Source organism: Aythya ferina, assembly GCF_964211825.1.
Source record: "Aythya ferina genome assembly, chromosome: 2".
Taxonomy (NCBI): domain Eukaryota; kingdom Metazoa; phylum Chordata; class Aves; order Anseriformes; family Anatidae; genus Aythya; species Aythya ferina.
The window spans coordinates 293796-312997 of NC_140297.1; the positions used below are offsets into that span (position 1 = coordinate 293796).

Consider the following 19202-nt stretch of genomic DNA (forward strand, 5'->3'; position numbering starts at 1 on the left):
TGGTTTTGCATGGTTGTACTGCCATCATATGACCAATCATATGTAAATTTTTCAAGACACCTCTGAACGCAGTGGACAGAGTAAAAGCTATGGCACTGGTAATGTGAAAGCAGAGGTATTAAATAAAGGGGTGGGAGGGAAGACTCTCTCTTCTGTGACTAGACAGAAGAAATTTTTCTTTCAAATATGAAAGAAATCAGCAAAGACAGCAGAAGAGAAAAGGACAATACCATAGCAAAATTAATTACTTAGAAGAGCTGCCTCCCTTCCTTAACACATGTGAACTTGACTCTCTTTCCAGGAAAGTGAAAGAAAGGAGATGAAGAGGAGAAGCCTAGAAAAGGATTTCGAGTGCTACATTATCAGGACACAGTTATACTTTGGCAGCTGCTTTTTAGACTAGAAATCATGCTGGGTCATTAACTACAAACCAATCTATGCACTACAAAAGGTGGAATGGGGGGAAGGATTTAATGAAGATGTCCCTGGTTCCAGCTAAATATGTTGTAATTCTGATAGTCTGAATTTGTCATATATTTGAAAATAAGGTGATTTCTAAGGGATAGTTCCTCTATGCTATTTAAGGCTTCAAAACTCAACAGCATCTTATACAACTAGCACATATCATGTATGGGGGAACTGAATAGGAAGAGGCAGTTTACCTATGATCAAAATGTGAGACTAATCCAGGAACTCTGTTGACATCTTGAAGTAAAGAGAAAACTGCCATGTTACATGAAGTTAAGCCTCTTGGATTCTAAATCAACTTAACAGTTACGGAAGTTTTTTTTTCAGTCCTGATCCCTAATGGCACACAAGGAGAGAAATGTTTAAGAAATCTCATATTTTACCTATAGGCTTATTGTTAATATCCACTGTGTTCAAGGCAGGTATCAGCAAAGCACCATTAGGTTATTTGCATTTTCTAAGAATGCCTTTTTTCTTGCTTCAACTTCAGCTTTTCTAACCCCACTGATACTAAGAATGCCTAAGAGGCTCTCATGCTGGAGATAGTTTTCTTCCTCTTCGTACTGCACGTTGATCGTACCCATGAGACTGTCTAGTGATACATAATTCAGTCTACCTTTCACTGCAGGGGCAAGGGAAAGAGGGAGTATTAAAGTTTGCAGAAGAAATGTCCTGACTATATTTTTTCCTTCCAGAGAGGCTCTTCATTCTAGGATTGAAAATCATCCTAGTTTGTTATTTCACACGGTGCGATGGCTTCTTACACTGGTCCAGCTGAAGTGAAAACTCTGTTCAGGAATGCAAAGCATTCCACAGCTATCAGGACTATCTTGTCTTATTCCAGAGAAGTTACTATTTGAGAATCTTAGGTAACAGAATGAGAATTACCTTTATTTCTCTTAATCTGTAGTCTCCTACAACACCCAACTCAACCTCCCCCATCAATACCACCCATGATTCTATGCATAGCCCATAAGGATTTGCTGTGTAGTGTCTGAACTTTCCACTGGAACTCAATGATGCAAGTTGATGAATGAATCTTTAATCTTCTTTAACATTGACACCTGTATGGAGCACAGGAATCTTCTGCTGTCTATGGCCTGGAATGGTTTGAGACACCTCCCGTGGGCAGTTTTTTCAAAGGTCACTCTAAAGCTGGTGTTCTGACTGGTTTGTTGATGGTACATTCCCATCCAGTCAGGAAGCAGGTCCATGTGTAACAGTGAGCTAAGTAACACTGAGAAGTCCACTCGTTCTGTGGTCATGATGCCAATGGGATCTTTTGAGCAATACTTATGTGTTGCGCACTCCCAGAGACTGTTCCAGTTCCTGCCGGCGCTGCTGAATCTGAAAGAAAAAGAGAAACTGTGCAGTTCAGCAGATTCTATTGTTCAGTGGTAGGATGACTCATTTATGAACTATCCACGTGGCTAATTCCTTCACACCTTGCAGTAGAAATATCTGCTCACAGCCTCTTGAGACCATGGCTCATGATAAAATTCAGCTCTGCGTTCTTCCTCTGGGTTTCCAACTACATCAGTCATCACCTGTGACAAAAATAAAAATACTTTTCACTATAGCTATTCTACCACATGGAGAAACATTTACATTTACCTAGAGTCAAAAATTAATGACACTACTGCATTAAAATTCTCAGGACTGATCTCTATGCCCAAGGCAAATGGGCAATGGCATGCATTGGACATAGCCTTGAAGAGGAAAGGGACCTGGGAGTGTTGATCAATGCTCAGCTGAACATGAGCTATCAGTGTGCTCAGGTGGCCAAGAAGGCCAATGACATCCTGGCCTGTATTAGAAATAGTGTAGCCAGCAGGAGCAGGGAAGTGATTGTCCTCCTGTACTCAGCTTTGGTGAGGCCGCACCTCAAGTACTGGGTTCAGTTTTGGGCCCCTCACTACAAGAAGGACATTGAGGCCCTGGAGTGTGTCCAGGGCAACAAAACTGGTGAGGGTTCTGGAGAATAAGTCTTATGAGGACCAGCTGAGGGAGCTGGGATTGTTTAGCCTGGGGAAGAGGAGGCTCAGGGGAGACCTCATTGCACTCTACAACTTCCTGAAGGGAGGTTGTGATGGGGAGGGGATTGGCCTCTTCTCTCAGATAACTAATGATAGGACTGGAGGAAATGGCCACAAGTTGTGCCTGGGGAGATTTAGATTAGGTATCAGGAAAAACTTTTTCTCTCAAAGAGTGGTCAGGTACTGGCATGGCCTGCCCAGGGAGGTGGTGGAGTCACCATCCCTCACAGTGTTCAAGAAGCGCCTGGACAAGGTGCTACAAGATATGATGTAGTAGCTTAGTGGGAAGTACTGGTGATAGGAGGACGGTTGGACTAGATGATTTTGTAGGTCCTTTCCAACCTTGTGTTTCTATGATTCTATGATTCTCTGATTCATGGTTACTGCCAAAACAAGGTGTCCACATCCAAACTGAACAGCTCCTAACATTTGCTTCTAGGCTGTGCTAAGGAGTCATTCAGGACTGGCCAGGCTAAATGCCACAAATCTCTAACATTTTAACAGCACTGACAGTTTAGTTCCAGGGTCCCAGGAAAAGTACCCTAGCACTGTATATTTTACTTGCAGATATATCCAAAGAACGTTGGCACAACTGTAAACAACAGGAAATTGTGAAGGTATTCATGTCAGACTGAAATGTAAAATTATTGGCATATTCTGCAGGGTAGTGTTTTACAATGTCAGTTTTGATGCCAGCAGGGCAGAGTATTACCAAAAAGGCCCTTTTGGAACTGGATGTCAGTCAGGGAGAGCATTGAACAACTGTTCCATATATGCAACTAGAGAAGCACCACCACCACACTTCAGTTTGTAAGCTCTTCAAGCTACAGGTATATTTAAACATTCTTTTAGATGTCCATTCCCTTTCTGAATATAAATAATAACAACAATCATAATCTTAACAGTAAATCCTTGCAAGATTATTGATTAACAAACAAAACATTTATATTTGAAAGATAATTATTACATAAAAATGATTTCCTGACTTCATTAACATGTCAGGTTTTGATGTGTCTGATTTAAAGATACAAAGTGTGAAACTTTATGAGAAAAATATTCTTTTTGGCTGGCAAACAAATGAAATTCGTTACATTACATACCTTGGGTTTCTCAAAACTAAACTCAAAGGCATCTGATACTTATTCTGCTATTTCTTAAATAAGATTACATTTTGAAAACTAATAAAACACCCAAATAGTGTTATTTTGCTATAGGATCCTCCTGATTAGTTTTATACAGCTTTAATTTTACAGAATACACCAACACATCTCTGCACTTTGATCTTACTGTCTAACCACAAATTCACCTACAATCCCCATTATGCACTGCTAATCCACTAGAAGAGAAATACAGCCTAACCGGTCTTTCCTGCATACTTTCTGCTCTGGGACAGTAGTATTACACTCATCGTTTTTTCCACCAATTTTCCATCCTGGATATTTTAGCTATACATCTGTACACATTTAACTAATGTTCTTACATTCTGGTTTCACTTCTACATTCTTCTTCAACCGTAGCTCACCTTAAGATCCCTACTTTGGGATCGAAGAAGGTCTTGGATGTATCCTTTAGGATCTTTGGAGAAACTCAGCATGAAATCACGTTGTATTTTTAACTGATTTATGGATTCGATTGTCTCATGAATCTGAAGAAAAAAATAAAGCAGATGTTCTTTAATTCCTCTCATGTTTCTGCAACCCTGAGGTCAGTCCTGTTAATGTCTTTGTAGTTCTCTGTAATATACAAAGGTGACAATTCTACACCAAAGACTCATCCCATGGAATTTTCTCTTCAGAGTGGGAGTTAACCCTAGTGTTGCAATTACATTTTGGTTTCACATGTATTTTTGCAACATAAGCACATACAGGATTCTTCTTCACTTCCTGCACTGAACTACTGGATGGCACGCTACATGCAATACTGAAGAGCTAAGTCATGTCACTGTATAATGCAATGATTTCCTGTATATAAGCAGTCTTTTTGGGAAGTCAGGGATTTTTCTGGAAAGGTGCTATATAATGTCTTTACATATTGCCCAATGCAAGAAAGCAGTTACTCCCTTGGTTAGTCAACATTATACCTTCAATATCCTGTGGTGATGCCTAAACTTTGTTCTAGTGATCGCCCAATCAAATCCATGTTAAATAAACTTACATAACAGCCATGACTTCTAGAATTTTTCTTGTAAGAAAGACTATTAACGTCACCATGGCTACAAAAGGAGTGTGAATAATGAGAAACTATGAGTATGGAAGGTTTATAGAAAATGAGTCATATCAAAAATATTATGAAAGAAATGGTCATTAACTAGCAGGGAAGAATATACACTACAAAGAGGAGTCAAGGTATGTTAATCAACCTGGAAAACAAAATCAATTGTGATCAATGGGAGGACAAGTAATGAATCATTTGCACATACCCAAACAGAAAAGCAACCTCTTACTATCCTGTTTCTCTAAAATTCTGTTTTGAGATTGCAGACCCATCTTGTTAAATCTCCTGTCCACATCTATTTTGCCAAAACATCTACTGTGGCCAGACACAGAGGGAGGAAAATAATCCTCCCATGATCTGGCTATGCCACTAAGGGCATTGTAGGCAGAACTGTATGGTATGTTAACAGAAGAGAACGGCTGTCAACTTAAAACGTTCCTCATGTGGGAAAATGATATAGCCAATGCTAGAGAGAAATCTCCTATTGGTGTGCACCAGTTTTCCACTAGATGACTTACCCAGAAGTGACTTCAGTAACTTCACTAATCACAGCTTGCACTCTGCTGCAGAAAATGCTCAATAAAAAGGTGATAAAGACATGGTAAAGGGGGAGCTGGACTGGAAACATAATAATCCTTAGCATGCTGCATGAAAGCACATATAGGCTGGAAACTAACTGGCTGAGCAGCTGCTCTGCTGAAACCTTTTGCTTTGACCTTTTCCAAGAACCACAGAACAACAGATCTTGCAACGGTTACCAAAAATCTGCAGGACTGCTGGTATCCAAACTCTCTTTAAAACAGTATGAGGACAACAGTTTAACAAATTCGTGTTAGATGTAAACAAACAGAAACTTAGCATGACTCTGTATCACATGAATAATCTCTGGTCCATGATATCACACTTCTTCCCTTGGTTTGTGGAACCACTTTTATTTATCCCTTGCCAGGGCAAATCAGCCATTTACACTTGTGCAAAAAACTGGCTAATGGTCCTCTTGCCTTGACATGAATCCCTAATGCAGCCTGCAGAGCTCACCACTGCTATAAGAGAGGTATGGTTATTTTAAGTGCACATAATCTTTGTTCAATAAACCAGGAAACAATTCTGCAAAACCGTTCCAAGTGATTTTTCTACTATTAATTTTCTACAGTTGCAGCTAGTCTAGTGAGCTGCTCTGCAGCAGTGCAATGCCCAGCACACTAAAAGAATATGAGATTCTCTTAGCTTTCCCTCATATCAATATAGCAAGACACTATGACCTCTCAATAAAATGTTATAGTCTAGGGACCTTCTAGGGACCTATAGTCTTGAAGGTACCTTCAAGATCATCTACTTCCAACCCCCCTTGCCATGGCAGGGGCACCTTCCACCAGACCAGGTTGCTCAAAGCCCCATCCAACCTGGCATTCATCACTTCCAGGGATGGGGCAACTAGGATGGATACAGACTTATCAATTTGCACTTCCGCAAAAAAAATTGCTCCTGTTATTCTTCCACAGCTAATCCTTCTTCATAACCCCAAGTCTTTTGAGTATCAAAACTTTCCCTCTACTTCTCTAACTCAGCCTAGGCAACTTTGTTCTCATCTTCAATTTTTTAGCATCTCTGGTTCCCATATCCAAATAATGTCTGACTTTAATTTTTTTTTCTCATATTTTTTCTAAGATAGAGATTTTCATATCATAAGATGCAGAAGTTAAAATTCCTGTAATACGTTTTAATTACAATTACATTTTTCTCTTTGGTCTTGCTAACTGTAATCCCACCTTATTTATATCCAGAAGAAGGCTGCTGCTGCTTGCTATGCTTACCAAACACCTTCTTTACTCTCCTTAGTTGCTTCTGATTCTCAGCATAACAAAAAGAAAAAAAAATCTGTGATGCCAGTCTTAATCGTCTACTTCTTATATTTTCAAAGCTGCATCTTTTTTTTTTTTTTTTTTTTTTTTTTTTTTTTTTGTGCCAGATTAGAAGAAAGTAAGATCTGGATGTAAAATACTAGGTGGTGATTTGACTGTGTTAACTAAGGAACCTCATTAAATAATAAAAAAAAAGAGTAATGGGTCTCTTGTGCACTGAGGACAAACTTGATAAACTTGTGTGCTGAGGAAAAGGCTAGGTAGTCAAACTCTGCCCATTTATACAAATTTGAAGAGCAGGAATGATTATATAAAGGCATCTTGAACATAAAATGCACTGCTAAACTGAAGTTAAAAAAGTTAAAAGCTGAAGCTCCATCTTAAAATATATAGAATATCCACCTACGTGAGCTAAATGATTCCTTTTGTAATATTGAACTTCATGGAGCAATCCAACAACAACATCCACAAAGTCTGAACACCAGAGCATTTTTGGAGGGTTGCTGCCTATGTGTTATGGGACACATTATAGGATCTAGGGTAACAGCATCTTGGGATTGCACTTGACATGGCACTTTTAGGGAATTAATCAAATGCGGGAAAAGGGATGGATCTACGTGATTCAGGGAGGCACAACTGTGGGAAAATAGATATATAAAGGGCTAAAAATCACTGGTTGTGTGTAAACGATTTGCTCATTGATATGCTTGTCCAGCCATCTCTATGCCTGACCAGAGCTATCTGTCCTACTGTGTTACCAGATTCCATTTTTAACTCTTCTCCTGAGTGAGGAACTCTACTTTTATGCATGGGGGGAGCTCTATGTGCCAGCAACTGCAGCAAGACCATGGTTTGGAGGCCCACGTGCCTCAGTGCTGGCACCTGCAGCAGTGCAGATGCGTGAATGTGTGAGCACTGGCAAAGAACAAGCTGAACTAGTCAGCAAGTAGGTAAGGTGGTCTGGGAGCCATGGTGGGGTATATGTCTGTAAGGATGAGACCACAGGAGAAGCTGGCAGTCAGACAGACCAAAGGAATCTCAGCCAGCCACTGGAGGGACCGTGGGGTCTGAGGGTCGCTAGGGACAAGACCCAGTGGTGTTTGTATGTGTGCACACATCGAAGGGTAAGACCACAGGGAAGTGGCAACTGGGGGACCAAGAGACTCCCAGCCAACTGCGAATGTATGTGTGTGTATATGGGTATGTTTGTGCCTCTGTGTGGATGTGTATGCCTGTGTGGATGTGCCTGTGTCTGTATGAACACTGGGAGTGGGGCTGCAGCCTCTGGGGCTTGTATGGCCAAGTGCCAGCAACTGGGAGACTGGGATCCAGAGGCAGCTAGTGGGTAGACAAAGTGTCCGAGACCAGCTGCCAGAGGGACATACCCCCACTAGCGGCCCTCCACGGAGTTCAGCCAGAGAGAGGACCAGAATGAGATTATTGGTTATCTTTGTGTTCATGTGAGGTCTCTCTGTATCCTGACCGTGTTGATCTGTGTGGCTGGCCATGTATATATACATGTATATATATATATGTGGCATATACACACGCACGGGTGCATGTGTGTGTGTGCATGCCTACTGGGAATACATGCTCAGCCTCGTTGCTGGTTGGATCTGGGATAATGGAGCTTTGGCAGCCTTGCCTCTCTCAGGCTGTAAGATCCAGCCTAATTCTCCTAACACATACCTTGGAAGACCATGCTTGATCCACATTGCCTGCTCTAACATGTTTTTAGTTGCAAACAAGACATGTTAGTTTTCCACAGAGCACACTAGATCTACTAACTAGTTCAGAAAGATCTGAAATCCTACAGCACCTAGAGTGGCACATAATTTGTGTTGCCTGCCAGGGTACTCATTATGCTGCCTGCGAAACACTTGTAACATTTTTACAACTATATCAGGCCCTGGATTAAATCCTAAGAGCAAACCCCACCCACCCCACTGTATTTCCATTGCATGTGACTTATTCAACCCTTGAAAGCACATCTAAATGAGCAATCCCTTTCTCACATTAGTCCCTTTGATATACGGCACCAAACCCTCAGGAAGTTATAAAACGTGTATACATATGCCACGTGATACTGGGGCAGTACCTTGTTGTCCAATGCTGTAATCTCCTGTTGATTAGCTGTTGAGAGAAGAAAACTACTCATCTGTCCCTTCAATGGGTCTTCAACTTCTACATCTATGTCATAACAAGCCGTCTTCTTCTGATCATTAGGGTCAACACTATGGAGAGGATAATAGAAGATTGTGAAAACTGGCATAATGAGTCAGAGTAAATAGCCATCCAGACCAGAAAATACTCTTTCAAAAAAACTGTTGCAGATGCTGTGAGAAGACTTTAAGAACAGGGTACCTTTACACATATTATGTATACATGCATCATATATATATATCGGTGGTGGTGAACTGGCTGGTAGCTGGTGATGAACTGGTTAAACACTAGAGTTCAAAGTGTTGTAGTGATGTGTGGCTACATCTCTCTGGCAGACAGTCACTAGCAGTGTTTCCCAGGGCTCAGTTCTACAGCCAGTTCTGTTCAACATTTTTATCAATGATCTGGATGCAGGAGCTGAAGGCATCTTCAGCAAGTTTGGTGATGATACTAAACTGGGAGGTGCTGTTGACTCTCTAGGAACAAGAGGCCTTGCAGAGGGATCTAAACAGACTGAAACACTGGGCAATCAGCAATGAAATTGAGCAAGGGTAAAGGGTTCTGCACCTAGGACTGAGGAATCATAGAATCATAGAATCATCTAGGTTGGCAAGGACCTCCAAGATCATCTGGCCCAACCATCCCCCTACCACCAGTATCACCCACTAAACCATGTCCCTAAGCACCAGGTCCAACCTTTCCTTAAACACCCCCAGGGACGGTGACTCTGCCACCTCCCTGGTCAACCCGTTCCAATGCCTAACTGAGAAGAAATGCCTTTCTGAGAAGAAATATCTCCTAATTTCCAACCAAAACCTCCCCAGTGCAACTTCAGCCCCTTCCCCCTTGTCCTATCACAAGGCACGTGGGAGAATAGACCAATACCCACCTCGCTACAGCCTGCTTTAAGGTACTGTCCTGGTTTCAGTTAGAACAGAGTTAATTTTTTTCCTAGTAGCTGGTAGAATGCTATGTTTTGGCTTAAGATGAGAAGAGTGCTGATAACACCCCGATGTTTTAATTGTTGCAGAGCAGTGCTTATACTAAGGACATCTCAGCTTCTTGCTCTGTCCTGCCAATGGGCAGGCTGGGGGTGCAGCAAGAGCTGGGAGGGGACAGACCCAGGACAGGTCACCCAAACTAGCCAAAGGGGTATTCCATACCATCTGACATCATGCTAAACAATATATAGGGGTGGCTAGCCGGGGGAGGGGGGCTGGACTGCTCGGGGTTAGGCTGGGCATCGGTCAGTGGGTGGTGAGCAATTGCATTGTGCATCACTTGTTTGTACACATTATTACTAGTAGTACTATTATCATTGTATTATTATTATTATTATTATTATTATTATTATTATTATTATCCTGTCTTATTAAACTGTCTTTATCTCAACTCATGGGCTTCACTTTCCATTTCTCTCCCCCGTCCCAGAGAGGGAGGGGGGAGGGTGAGCGAACGGCTGTGTGGTGTTTAGCTGCCGGCTGGGTTAAACCAGGTACCTGTAGAGAGCGATAAGGTCGCCCCTGAGCCTCCTCTTCTCCAGGCTGAACAAGCCCAGCTCCTTCAGCCGCTCCTCGCAGGACTTGCTCTCCAGACCCCTCACCAGCTTCACTGCCCTTCTCTGGACATGCTTGAGCACCTCGATGTCCTTCTTGTAGCGAGGGGCCCAAAACTGAACACAGTACTCGAGGTGTGGCCTCACCAGAGCCGAGTACAGGGGAACAATCGCTTCCCTAGCCCTGCTGGCCACACTGCTTCTGATACAAGCCAGGATGCTGTTGGCCTTCTTGGCCATCTGAGCACACTGCTGGCTCATATTCAGCTGACTATCAACCAATACTCCCATGTCCTTCTCCTCTGCACAGCTTTCCAGCCACTCTGCCCCAAGCCTGTAGTGCTAGATGGGGTTATTATGGCCGAAGTGCAGGACCTGGCACTTAGCCATGTTGAACCTCATCCTATTGGCCCTTACCCATCGATTCAACCTTTCCAGGTCCCTCTGCAGGGCATTCCTACCCTCTGGCAGATCAGTACTTCCCCCTAACTTGGCATTGTCTGCAACCTTACTGAGGGTGCACTCAATTCCCTCATCCAAATAATTAATTAAATATTAATATTAAAGAGAATGGGCCCCAACATTGACCCCTGGGGAACACCACTTGTGACTGGTCGCCAGCTGGATTTCACTCCATTCACCACCACTCTCTGGGCTTGGCCATCCAGCCAGTTTTTAACCCAGCAAAGCGTATACCTGCCTGAGCCATGGGCTGCCCCCTTCTCCAGGAGAATACTTTGGCAGACTGTGTCAAAGGCCTTGCTGAAGTCTAGGTAGACCACGTCAACAGCCTTTCCCTCATCCAGACAGGTCACCCGGTCATAGAAGGAGATGAGGCTGGTCAGGCAGGACTTGCCTCTCATGAGCCCATGTTGACTGGGCCTGAGCCCCAGGTTGTCTTGCACACGCTGTGTGATTACACTCAAGATGACCTGTTCCATCACCTTCCCTGGCACCAACATCAAGCTGACAGGCCTGCAGTCGCCCAGGTCTTCCTTACAACTCTTCTTATAGATGGACGTCATGTTAGCAGGTCTCCAATCATCATCCGGGACCTCTCCGGATGACCACGACTGCTGATAGATGATGGAAAGCAGCCCAGCAATCACACCCACAAACTCCCTCAGCACCCTTAGGTGGATCCCATCTGGCCCAATGGACTTGTGACAGTCCAGGTGGAGCTGCAGGTCTCTAACTATTTCCACCTGAACTTTGAGGGAGTTCTGCTCCTTGTCTCAAACTTCCAGGTTGGGAGGTGGAGTATCCTGTGGACTGGGGTTTAGGCTTTAACCCTGAGGACTGTGTTAGGCTTTAACTTGTTGGGTTTTAGGCTTAATTGCCATTTTCTCTTTAGCTTTAAGTTGAAATTTCTTAGCAAGAAAACTTTGTCAACCCAGTAGCTGATAAATCATACTTCAGTCATGGTCACTTGTAATATAAAAATGCTCCTTCAGAACATTATTTTTGAAATATCTCGGTTGTGTGCACCTGCTGCAGGTAGTAATAAAAAAAAAAAAAAAAAAAGGACTCAGGATCTAATTGAACTTGTTAGATCTTGGGGAGAAGGAGGTCTTGCACGGATGGATTTACATTACAAGTGTTTCCAGCAGGTTGAGAGGAATAATCCTCTCCCTCTGTATTCAGCACTGGTGAGTCCACACCTGGAATCCTGTGCCCAGTTCTAGGCTCCTTAACACAAGAGAGACATGGACATACTGGACAGAGTGTAGAAAAGAGCCATGAGGATGATGAAGGGACTGGAGCAGCTCTGCTAAAAGAAAAGGCTGAGAGTGCTGGAACTGTTCGGTCTGGAGAAGAGAAAGCTCGGGGGGGGGGGGGGTTACCCTTGTAGATATAAATACCTGAAGACAGTATGCAAGGAGGACAGAACCAGGCTCTTTTCAATGGTCTGAAGTGGACAGAGATGAGTGGCAATATGCACAAACTTGAGTACAGAAGGTTCCCCCTGAACATCGGGAAGCACATCTTTACTGTGAGAAGTGACCAAGCACTGGCACAGACATTGTGGAATCTCCCTCTTTGGAGATCCTCAAAAGCTGCCTGGACATAGTCCTGGGCAACTTGCTCTAAGGAGCCCTGCATGAGCCAGGGAGGCGGTTGGACAAGATAACCTTCAGGTGTTAGAAGACATGGAAAAGGGCAAGGTGCTCAATGCTGTTTTTGCCTCCATTTGTCCTGGTAAGTTGTGTTCTCAGGCCTCCCTCGCCCCTGAGCCTAGGACGGAGTTGGGGGAGCAGGGCTATTGTGAAAAACCTTGACAAGTTGAATAAAGAGGACAGCAATTCAACATCATAAGGTTCAACACAGGCAAATACAAAGTTCTGCTCTGAACAATGCCATGCACTGGTACAGGTGGGCATCAACTGAGCAGAAATCAGCTCTGGAAAGGAAAGAACCTATTCCCTGCTATGCCACACTTGTGCATCTTGACTTCTGAGTGCAGGACCAGGAAGACATGACATATTGTAGTGAGCCCCTCATCAGGCCATGAGAATGGCTAGGGACTGGAGCACATGGAATCACAGAATAGTTTGGGCTTGAAAGGACCTTACAGATCATCTAATTCCAACCCCCCTGCCATGTGAAGGGACACATCCCGCTAGATCAGGTTGCTCAAGGCCCCATCCAACCTGACCTTGAACACTTCCAGGGATGGAGCATCCACAACTTCCCTGGGAAACTGTTCAACTCTTTGTCAGGGAGTGTAGTGATAGGACAAGGAATAACAGCTTTAAACTAAAAAGAGTTGGTTTTGATTAGCTCTAAGAAGGAAATTCTTTACTCAGATGATGGTGAGGCACTGGAATAGGTTGCCCAAGGAACTACATGATCTTTAAGATCTTTTCTAACCCAAATTATTCTGTGATTCTATGACTTCTTAACCACTTCTTCCTCCAGGCCTTTGTCCCATGGTACTCTACCAAGCAGATCCCTGAAGAGGACAAAGTCTGCTCTCCCAAATTCCAGGGTAGCAAGTTTGCTGTGCTCCCTCCTTGCTTCATTCAGAATCCAAAACTGCACCATTTCATGATTGCTTCGGCTAAGGTGGCCTTTGAGTTTCACATTCCCCTCTAGACCCTCCTTGTTTGTGAGAATGAGATCCAGCATAGCACCTCTCCTTGTTGGCTTCTCTGTCACTTGGAGAAGGATGTCATCAGTGCATTCCAGGAACTTCCTGGATTGCCTAGGCCCTACTGTGCTGTCCCTCCAACAGATGTCAGGGGGGCTGAAGTCCTCCATGAGAACCAGGGCTTACGAACATGAGGCTTCTATCTGTTTATGTGCATTAGCATACAGACATTTAAGTTGGGCCCGTGATGAAGCTGACTTACTGGCTGGAGTGGTGGACTTCTTCTGTGCTGGTCTTCAGGTTCTCTTCTGCTGATTTGTGACCCTCCTCCAGACTCTGGGCATCTGTCACTGACACTGGCATCAAACTGGGAGGAGAGGGATGGATTGAGATTCCCCTCCCCTGGCAACTATAGTTTAAAGCCCTCTTCACCAGCTTGGCAAGCCTATGATCAAAGATGCTTTTTCCACTTCTCTGACAGGTGGATCCCCATCAGCCCCCAGCAGACCAGGTTTCTCAAAGAGAGTCCCATGGTCTAGCTAGCTGAACCCCTGCCTGCGGCACCAGTCACGCAACTATCTGTTGATTTGCCAGATTCAACTGGCCTTTTTAATCCCCTCCCCTTTGACTGGCAGGACTGATGAAAAATCTACCTGTGCTCCTGAGTCCTTTACTACTGCTTCCAGGGCTTTGTAATACCTAATGCCTACACCAAGAGAAGCTGCAAGAGTTGCATTTGTCCAGCCTTGAGAAGAGACAGAGAAGAGGAGATCCTATTGCTGAGTGCAACTGCCCTATGTACAGTGAAGACAGAGCAAGGCTCTTCTTGGAGGTGCACAGCAACAGGCAACAGATACCCCTTGTAACATGGGATACTGACTCAATGTAAGATTTTTTTTTTTTTTTAATTTTTATATAAATCATGATGGTAATCAAAAGGGAGGAATCAAATACTAACTTGTTTGCAATATAAGAATATTGGAGACCTACGCTTTGTAGTATTCTTGTGCAATGTTAAGAGTGTGGGAGATGACTTGTTTCTTTGCAGAAATGGGAAATGTCATGTGTTTCTCTTTCTACCTCTGATTTCAAGTCTGTCAGCAACAATGAGGAGTAAAATTCAAGAAAAGCTCCAGCTCTAGATTGAGCTCAGGTAAGAATATTTTACTTCTACGAGTTTTAAATCTGGTGCACTCAGTATTGCAGAGATAAAAACACTACTATTTTCTACTGCATCCTCTTTCAGTCTATCTGCCATTTAAAGTATTTACCCATACTAACAGCTTTCTGTTTAACTCTATTTAATTTCCATTGCATTTTTGTTATTTTCTTTAACAAAAAGCATGGATGGTGTCTGAAGAGCAGGACTAAAATGCTGTTGGGAGGGGAGGAGCCTCAGATGACCACAAATGATACCTTCTACTCTACACTATTCTGTTCCTTTAGCAGTCTGAAAATTTACTTACTCCCATTACATTCAGTGCCAGATTTCTATTTGCTTTGCCTGAGACTGTAAAGACTCTATTGCAAAAGTATCACCTACTCTCAGCACATTAATACTTCCCCCTATCCACAGCTTTATGTCACTATGTCACTGCAGAGTAATATTGCCAGGTGCTGCATGATGCACACAGTGTATCAGAGAAGCTACTACACACAAGGTCCTCTTCTTTAGCTTCTATCTAACAGACATGATCTTGCCCCCAGGACTTCTTTGCATTTTAAGCATGTTCAGGAATATTTGTTGTCAATATTCTGTATGAAATCAAATCCCTAAGCTCAGTTAATGATACTGTTTAAATACTCACAATCGGAGTTTTGACCAAGACCCCAAGGAAATTAGGAAAGACTGAAATATCCAAAAGCAAATTTGTGATCTCCAAGAGTCTCTTCCATCCTTCCAAGCTGTCCGTTAAATATGGAATGTGCTGGAAGTGTCCTAAGATACCTGAAAATTGTGTATTAGCTCCACCAGAAATATACCTTTTTTTGACGAGGATGACAGGAAGCTCAGTATCTTGGTCATGATGACCTTCTCTGAATCTAGGCATTTTTTTAGCTTAACTCTCTTGAGGATCTCTGTCTAGCTGTCATTCTTAGAGTAGGACTAGCACCCAAAGAGCCGATCCAATCCCAACGAAGCATGCATGGAGTGGCCACTGTATTTGAAATGTTATACTGTTGTACTTTTTACATAATAACTCAGCAGTTAGAATGATTGCCCATGATGTACAATACCGTAATTCAATTCCTCTTTTTTTCCTCTGAGTGGATTTGAACTCTTTTTTAATCCCTTTAAGAAAGAAACCTGGCCCACTTTCCCAATGACATTTTAGTATGGATAAAAGATGTAGGAAATACTGCATTTTCCTAGAGAATTGGTGCCACTCTACTGAAAATAATTCATAACTTTACAGACATAAAGAATTAACACACAGTCCAAAGCACTCACTTGGATGTTAGAAAACCTGGATTCTGGTCCCGGCAACCATAGCAGTTTCTCTGTTTTAGACAGTGTATGATTTGCATGTGACAGTGCTGAGCTGACTGATCAGCTTACCTGATGATATGGTTTATCACTATAGGGTCTGGTGGCAGCAGTAGGTTAGTGAGTCTCTGAGGAATTTCAGAAAACTTTAGCCGGGGACAGTCAAAGATCTGGAATATAATAAAAGCATATTATCCTTGTCCAAAACCTAATTTGCAATTAAACAAGTAAATCAATTAGACCCTTTCTTCTTGGAAAGGCTATGACTTTTTTAGGAGTGAGGAACCACCTTGATGTGTTTTTTGACAACACTGCACATGGAGGCATTTACTATATTTGTTACAGTGTCTGTTGAAAGCCATTCAGCACTGAAGAAACTGCAAATTATTAAGGGAAAACAAAATTCAGTAATTTCTGTCCATCCAAAATTTGCAGATGGATATTATTGATTGCCTCTGAATAGCTGTGTCCAAATAGGAGTTACCTGCTGGAAGTACTTGTCACAATTAATGTATTCCTTGTCATGGGAGTCTTGCAGCTTATTTGTTTTGATGTACTGCCAGAGAGCCTGGATGATGGCAGATCGGGTCTGTGTGTGTATCCCCAGCAAACGTGCTAATCGTGGGTCCAGTTTAAACTGTGGAGGCTGCAACAGGAAGAGAAGAAGAGACAGATGGCAATGGAGAAAAAAGTAGATGCATGCACTGATAGAGATTTTCAGCTTCAGTTCTTTAGGGACTTTGTTCCTCTGGTGAAATACCCCATTCAGTGGTAGGTTATAGAAATGTAAACTACCCGGATGTGTACCACGGTCATGCTCTGGAACAGCTATGTCTAGCATTTGAAAAAGAAAGACAAACATTGTTCATGTGCTATGCACAAAGACTACCTGAATCACATGCTTTAGATAACGAGGTGCTTATGCTTTAGATAACGAGGTGCTTGCAGAGTCAGAAAATAATTTTCCTGTTTACTGTTCATGCATAATCTGACTTTAGGAAGCAGGAGATGAAGAAGAATGGTCCTTCCTCTGAAATACTGGAGATTAACCAGATAGGGAGCATGAAGTCAGGATGATGCTTCTGCTGTTCCTAACAATTGATCAGCTGCCTCCTACCAACAAATTCCCTTGGTACTCTGTTTTCCCAGCATGTTCCCAACATTCTGCTGCAAAACAGAAAATTTACCTGACCACAACTACTCAATGGAATATATTTCTTCTCCTGACCTCTGTGTTACAATTCTTCAATTACTCTCTTTTACATCTCTAATTCCTTAGATACCTTAGAGTCTGGTGCTTCTTCAGGTGTACCCATGCTCATGTTTAATATTTGTCACATTCTTCAGCAAGGATTACCTTGTTGGGTGCGCCTGGACACCCAAAGCCAGATTTATAACAAGACAAGACTTCAGGATAAGAGAACATCTATTTAAAAGAATAAATTTATAGTAATGGTGAACATAACAAACTCTAATGATATTTTCCTAGCCATAAGGATTCTTACTGGCTCTATTGGTATCCCAGTTAGCTCACACACTCCCTAAGATAAGTAAAATTTCCTATAAACATTATATGTAGTGTCTTTATTCTGGATAGATGCCATTTGCATTGGGGAGGCGGAAGCGAATGGCGCACAATGAATTCTTAAAGTTATACAATAAAAAAGTATCTAAGACTGAACTGCCATTGAAAAGGGAGATCCTATCTCTTCGCAGCAGTGCATTTTTATCCTTTTCCTTAAGACAGTGACCTCTCCCTTCCCTTCCCTTCCCTTCCCTTCCCTTCCCTTCCCTTCCCTTCCCTTCCCTTCCCTTCCCTTCCCTTCCCTTCCCTTCCCACTCCCCTTTCCCTTTCCTTTTCTGTTTCCATTTCCTTTATTTCCCTTTTTGCAGAATATCCTTATTTATCCTCCTTTGCTTTTTGTTGTTTTTTGTTTGTTTCCCGTGACTGCAATCAGAAAACTGATTTGGAACTAAGCTTTGCTAACTCTGAAATGAATCAATTCCCTAACTTTTTTTGTTGTGTGTTCAGCCCACAAATATTACTAATACAATCAAACTAGTACTGACAAAAGAGGAAGAAGAAATGCCTGGACTTGAGTCTATCCCTTCCAGGGCAACGTTTTATACCAGATTATAGTGACAATGTAACCAAAGTTTAATAACCCCAGAAATCTGTGTGGTCTGCTCTGAAAAAAATGCTGCCACAGCTACACAGCTGGTTCAGGCATCGCTAGCAATAGCCACTCTTTTGAACCGCAATGTGTAGGACACCCCCCCCACACACACACCTCATGTGCATCTTATCTGACTATGTTGTAAGAAGCCTGAGGAGGAAATGCATATACTTTCTGCAGGTGTTACTAATCACCATCATGCCAAGAATAATATTTTGCTAGACTACAGTAAAAACTTACTTTGTGTCCCCTTAATATTTTAAATCATCTGGCAGTTTGGTATCATTCTAACCTCTTTCAACCACGTGAAGTTTTGTTTCCAAATATATTATCTTTTGAGGTATGTAAGGGGATGAATTTGCTTTGTTTTGATGAATTTGTTCTATGCTGCAATGGATGTATTCTCCATAGCAAAAGCAACACACTGACCTGGTAATCCAACATGAGGAGTAATGTGCACCGCACACTGACATCACCAGGTCTTTTCACCTGGAAGCCATCAGTCTCCTGAGTTGTGGGAGTTCTGTGCCACTGCCAAAGGAAATAAAATTAACATGGTCAGTTTTTTTTCACTGATATGGGAAACTGTATGTGAATCTTGCACAGCACTCCAAGCAAGAATAAGACAAGTAACAAGACTCCTTAAGATCTTGCAATTAAACAAACAAACAAAAAAACAAAACAAACAAACGAGCAAAATCTCCACCATTTCTTGCTCTGCTCTTACAGTACAGCCTGTTGTGATGCTAGTATGCTTTACTTGTCAGGACAAATGCGCACAAATGTTTTAATTACATATATTCTTCTTTTAAGAGATACCCTACATCACTACTACATCTGTAATTCTGAAACCTTTGAAAACACCTTAAATAAGTCAGTGAATGCAAGGTAACTTAAACAAGGCAGATAACAGGCACATAGCTGTTCATCTGTTATAGTACTGGGTTTGTTGCAAAGGTGCATTAACTTCTTACCTCCACAAGGTGGTTGTCAGGTCCATAAAGATCTTTGTCCAGTTCAATGACTAGACTCTTAAAAAATGATGAGAACTTCCGTTTCTGCTTGCTTAGCTGTATAATCAAAACAAAAGGAAATGCATATACTGCATATATTACCCCGTGTTCTGTGCTTCCTTTTCGAGCTTTCTC

General features: G+C 42.4%; 1 protein-coding gene across 25 annotated transcripts in view; it reads right to left on the reverse strand.

Moving 5' to 3' along the window:
* Positions 1-1338: 1338 nt before the first annotated feature.
* The window catches only part of SMARCD3 (SWI/SNF related BAF chromatin remodeling complex subunit D3), a 91319-nt gene continuing 73455 nt past the window's right edge, over positions 1339-19202 (reverse strand). For 17 of the 25 annotated variants that reach the window (XM_084511986.1, XM_084511996.1, XM_084511985.1 and 14 more), the window contains 9 exons: positions 19029-19124; positions 18484-18585; positions 16362-16523; positions 15950-16047; positions 13652-13756; positions 8679-8814; positions 4027-4149; positions 1914-2015; positions 1339-1815 (listed from right to left, as the gene is read on the reverse strand). In XM_084511986.1, the coding sequence (XP_084368112.1) occupies positions 1762-1815; positions 1914-2015; positions 4027-4149; positions 8679-8814; positions 13652-13756; positions 15950-16047; positions 16362-16523; positions 18484-18585; positions 19029-19124 (978 nt within the window). In that variant the 3' untranslated portion in view covers positions 1339-1761. The remainder of the gene's footprint in view (positions 1816-1913; positions 2016-4026; positions 4150-8678; positions 8815-13651; positions 13757-15949; positions 16048-16361; positions 16524-18483; positions 18586-19028; positions 19125-19202) is intronic. The other 8 variants (XM_084511999.1, XM_084511984.1, XM_084512001.1 and 5 more) reach the window with 1 other exon arrangement.